Consider the following 5,220-nt stretch of genomic DNA (forward strand, 5'->3'; position numbering starts at 1 on the left):
TTCTGTAAATATTTAAATTCCGCGCGTGCGCAATGGGTCATAAGTGATTGGCTGACTACATATGTCCCCCACTCTTTGCCGCCGTTATGCGCAACAACACACCTTGTATATTTCCACCATGCATCGCACCACACAGATGCGTGTCCGCGGATGAGCTCGTCTCGATCTCGATTGTTCGTCATTTTGCACCTTTTGACGACTAGAGCTCTCATGACGCGCGTTATTGCGACGTGACGACGCCGTAGATGCAGACGCCCGGAGACCGGTCGAGCCATTTTCGCGGGCATTGCATCAAATATGAAGAAAAGAAGCGGATATTCGTGTGCGATATATATAGATTATAGTATTCAAATTGTCCGCGCTGCACACTCAACATCATGGCCGACCATTTCTCTTCAGATCAAAGGTGCCGACACAGAAGTCGACCTACTGTATGTATGTACTTATACTGTGGTAAAGAGCGTCGAAAAGCTATTCGCTATTCTCCCGCTACCTTGTAGTATGGAGCGTAAAATCGGTGAATCTGTTTTTTGGATGCCTGAGAGTTGTCGGTTTAAAATAAAAATAATTCCTGGTGTGTGTCATTACTTCGTCTTGCATGCATCTGCTTTTGAATTATACATTTAATATAAATATATATAACGATGCGGGTAGAAGTGCATTTAAACGGTTTTAATCGTATGTTGACGGCGAGCAGACGAGAGACAATAGTGATGGCAATAGCGAAAGAGGTTAGGAAGCGACGAGCACAAGTTTTATATGCAAAGATGCCAATGTTGCTCGAAAAAAAAAGAGCTTACAAAAAGAAACAATATTGGGTAGCACCGTATTTAAGAGATCGTCTGGAGCATAGTTTTTATCATGTATCTCTTCCCAAACTGACTGTAGATGATGGAGTACGGTTCCATAATTACTTCCGAATGTCAACAACACAGTTGGAAGAATTAATGTCGATTGTTGGGCCATACTTAGTGAAACAAAATGTTGTTCGGGAATCCATTGGACCGAAAGAACGTTTGGTAATAACGTTAAGGTTAACATTTATCCATCAAATTTTCTAACGAAACTATTGCTCAACTGCTTTAGCATTTGTTATACCATATATGTTTGTGTACCTACAATATATAGGTATCTTGCATCTGGTGACTCAATGACATCAATGTCATACCAATATCTAATTGAGCTAACGACGGTATGCAATATTATTCGAGAAACATGCGAAGTAATCTGGAACACTTTGTGTCCTTTGGTTTTACCTCCTTCATTATCAGAAGAAGACTGGCTCAAAATTGCAAATAATTTCGAAGACATTTCTCATTTTGTCCATTGCATCGGCGCCATCGATGGAAAACACATAATAATTCAAGTACGTATTTTTATTATCATTAAGTCTGACACTGTATCTGTAGTAATAGATAAACTATATATTTACTATCCTCAAAATTATTCATGTAATTTACAACATTTGATGAATATCGGATATGGCTCCTGTTTCAGTGTCCTAACAATGCTGGTTCCACATACTATAACTACAAAAATTCTCATAGTGTAGTATTATTGGCCATTTGCGATGCACATTACATATTTTCTTTTGTGGATATTGGGGCTTGTGGACGACGAAGCGATGGAGGCATTTTCGGCGACAGTGCTATTGGCAAAAACTTCAACGCAGGTAGAATGAACGTGCCGAAACAATCAGCTGTTGCAGGAGAACGAATTCTACCATACTGCCTTGTAGGAGACGAAGCGTTTCCTTTAAAACCATATCTGCTCCGTCCATATCCTGGCAAGAATGGACTGACATTGGAGCAGGACATCTTTAACTATCGGTTGAGTCGTGCAAGAAGGTTTATCGAAAATGCTTTCGGTATTTTGGTCAGTCAATGGCAAATTTTTCGCAAACCTATTATTGCTAAACCAGAGAATGCAAAATTGATGGTACAGGCAACAATTTGTCTACACAATTGGCTTTGCAAAGATAACATCGGTAAAAATTGTTATGTTCCTGCGGATATGGTTGATGAAATTAATGCTAGTGATCCAAGTACTTTCATACCAGGTACTTGGCGTAGAATTATTGAAGATGGCTGTGCATTTCAAGATATTGGTAATTGCGGATCGAATAACAGTGCTCGGAACTGTATACAAATTCGTGATGAATTTTGTGATTATTTTTTCAATGAAGGAGCGGTACCATGGCAAAATAATCGACATAAATAAAACGTTAATATCATAAAAAGTAATGAATTGGAACAATGTAATTTATGTATATTTTTTAAAGGATTTATAATTTATTTATAATAAAGGACTTTTTTCTAAAGGAATTATAATTTAATTAAATTTATTATTATATTATAGACATAAAATTATTTATTATTATACATATAAAATATTTATTACTATAGATATAAAATAGATGAGATATATATATGTATATACAAGAGAAAGATAGATATATAAAAATAGATATAATGATTTTATTTTCGGTTATTTTTATCATTACGACGTTCTGCTTGCAGTATGTTTAGAATAGTTATCATTGCTCTTTCACTAGCATCCTCGCTGAGAGCTCTTAACTTGGCAGCGATCACTATTCCAAACGCAGCGTACTGATCATTGTCAATATCATTAGTAGGTATGTTGACATTTATGGGCTCGTTCAGTATGTCTTCAATATCTTTCAAAATAGTATTAGATTCGAGTCTTCTCAAGTGCCTTGAATCAATACCTGACCAAATTATACTTTTCACGAAAACATAATATTAGGTGTAGTAAAAAAAAATCCATTATTTTTCCAATAGATGGCTTTAGTAATCTGTATCGCGCGTTGTATAAGTGCGATCGGGTTACGCTAAATGGCGTTAGAAAGATTTCGTACTAAAAAAACTTCTCAGCAGTTTTGTGATTGCTTGACTCAGTATTGTTTGAGCGCGTGTCAAAAATGGACATCAGCAAAGAGAAAATATGCTATATTTTACAGTTTTTCTTCGATAAAGGCGAAAACGCAAGCCAGGAGGTTGAAAATGTGAATAGTGTTTATGATCCTGATACTGTAACAGCCTTTCACGCGCAATTTTGGTTTTGTCGATTCCGTTCCGGTAATTTTGATGTCAAAGATGCACCACGCTCTGGAAAGCCAATTGTCGAAAATGTCGATAAAATAATGGAAATCGTCGAGTCCGACCGTCATGTAAGCACTGTTTCGATTGCCCAGGAGCTAAACATTGCACAAAAAACCGTTTGAAACCACTTGAATAAGGCTGGATACAAAAAGAAGCTCGATGTATGGGTGCCACACGAGTTAACGCAAAAAAACCTCATGGACCGAATTTCCATCTGCGAATCGCTGCTGAATCGCAACAAAATCAACCCATTTCTGAAGCGGATGGTGACTGGTGATGAAAAGTGGGTCACTTACGATAACGTCAAGCGAAAACGGTCGTGGTCGAATCGCGGTGAGCCGGTGCAAACGGTGGTCAAGCCAGGATTGACGGTCAGGAAGGTTTTGCTATGTGTTTGGTGGGATTGGCAGGGAATCATCTACTATGAGCTGCTCCCCTACGGCCAAACTCTTAATTCGGACCTCTACTGTCAACAATTGGACCGTCTGAAGGAAGCAATCGTCCAGAAGCGGCCAGCGTTGGCCAATAGGAGAGGAATTGTGTTCCATCAGGACAACGCAAGACTACATACATCGATAGTGACTCGCCAGAGCTTGGTTGGAAGGTTCTTATGCATCCACCTTATAAGTGATTACCACCTGTTCCTGTCTATGGCGAATGATTTTGCTGGTAAAAAATTCGTCTCAAGAGAAGCTTGTGAAAATCGACTGTCTCAGTTTTTTGCCAATAGGGATGAGGGTTTCTATGAAAGAGGTATAATGAAATTACCTTCAAAATGGCAACAAGTTATCGAACAAAACGGTGTATATTTGACCTAAATCGGATCATTCTAACTGTACTAAATAAAGCCTTCAATTTCATGCAAAAATAATGGATTTCTGTTTATTACACCTAATATAAGAGCACATATATTTTACATAAACATAAGTTAAATAATAAAACATAAGTTAGTTAATAAAACACAATAGCTCCAATATGTAAAATTATTCAATTAAAATATAACGGCTGAGAGCCAACGTTGGATGTATGTTGCTAAAATTATATATTTAAAAATATAATAAATAATAAAGCTCTCTCTGTAAGTATAAAACAAAATAAAATAAACAATAAGAACAGCCTACAACGGTCAAAGCTAGATCATAGTGCTTATTATAATTATGTGTGATTTTTATATACTGCGTATGTAGTCCCCCCAATAATCACACATAATTATAATAAGCACTATGATCTAGCTTTGACCGTTATAGGCTGTTCTTATTGTTTGTTTATCATTGTATGATTGTATTAAGAATTTAATATACAAAATAAAACAATTTCTGTGTCGAAACGTTTGTTGATTATTTTTATTTTTGTGTTTTAAATTAATAGTTCTTTATTATATAACTGGCTCTTAGCCCTTTAATTGTTTTATTTTTAAACAATAACAAGAAAGAAGGAAGCACAAAGCAAAGCCTATCACGGTCAAAGCTAGATCAAGATGCTTATTATCATTATGTGTGAATTTATATATCGCGTATGTAGTTCTCTCAATCGCGTGCCGAACATTTTTTCAGACTTACAACGCATCTCTAAATAACTACCGCGGTAATATCACTTTTAAAATAAGATTCTATTATTTGTTTTATTTTGTTATATATTTAAAGTGACATAAATAAGATATATCTTACGTGATGAACTTCTGCTGCTCATACTCTCTTCCAAATTATAATTTGTGCTGTCATCATCGTCCAAACTATCGTTACTTATAATGTTCGTTGTTGTCCTGAAACTGTAAGAAATTGGTTAATCGAATTCTTATGTGTGTGTATGTATATACACTATTTTTACGATACTTAATTATTTCTATTATGCGCAATATATACATACTTGCTTTGCAGACATATATTTCCAAGAAACTCCATCCTGTCCATGTGGATCCACTTCATTTTTTTACGAGCTCCTGAGCCACTTGGCATTTCTGATTCTTTTTTATTTTTACGATATGTGTCTGACAGCGATTTCCATTTTTTTTTGGCGTCTTCAGAAGTAATCAAACCTGTAAAAGAAGATACGTCAGATAGAATTATAATAAACATTATTATATATATATATATATATA

At 35.9% G+C, this 5,220-nt stretch overlaps 2 protein-coding genes across 2 annotated transcripts in view; one reads left to right on the forward strand and one right to left on the reverse strand.

The window, feature by feature from the left end:
• Positions 1-497: 497 nt before the first annotated feature.
• Positions 498-2,220, forward strand: LOC108777147 (putative nuclease HARBI1). Its single transcript, XM_018543958.1, has 3 exons — positions 498-1,033; positions 1,129-1,366; positions 1,498-2,220. Exons 1-3 carry the CDS (start codon positions 645-647, stop codon positions 2,218-2,220), a joined length of 1,350 nt encoding a protein of 449 aa, XP_018399460.1. The 5' UTR covers positions 498-644.
• A 257-nt stretch (positions 2,221-2,477) lies between these two features.
• Positions 2,478-5,220, reverse strand: part of LOC108777148 (uncharacterized) — a 7,724-nt gene continuing 4,981 nt past the window's right edge. The window contains exons 4-6 of the mRNA XM_018543959.1: positions 4,989-5,157; positions 4,790-4,890; positions 2,478-2,728 (exon numbers count right to left, since the gene is read on the reverse strand). Of these exons, the coding sequence (XP_018399461.1) occupies positions 2,478-2,728; positions 4,790-4,890; positions 4,989-5,157 (521 nt within the window). The remainder of the gene's footprint in view (positions 2,729-4,789; positions 4,891-4,988; positions 5,158-5,220) is intronic.

This window comes from Cyphomyrmex costatus, unplaced genomic scaffold (genome assembly GCF_001594065.2).
Source record: "Cyphomyrmex costatus isolate MS0001 unplaced genomic scaffold, Ccosl1.0 scaffold412, whole genome shotgun sequence".
Taxonomy (NCBI): domain Eukaryota; kingdom Metazoa; phylum Arthropoda; class Insecta; order Hymenoptera; family Formicidae; genus Cyphomyrmex; species Cyphomyrmex costatus.

Coding starts and splice junctions, on each gene's coding strand:
- LOC108777147 (XM_018543958.1), top strand. CDS start 645: ATGCGGGTAGAAGTGCATTTAAACGGTTTTAATCGTATGTTGACGGCG. Junction 1,034..1,128: donor CGTTTGGTAATAACGTTAAG/GTTAACATTTAT, acceptor TACAATATATAG/GTATCTTGCATCTGGTGACT. Junction 1,367..1,497: donor GAAAACACATAATAATTCAA/GTACGTATTTTT, acceptor CTCCTGTTTCAG/TGTCCTAACAATGCTGGTTC.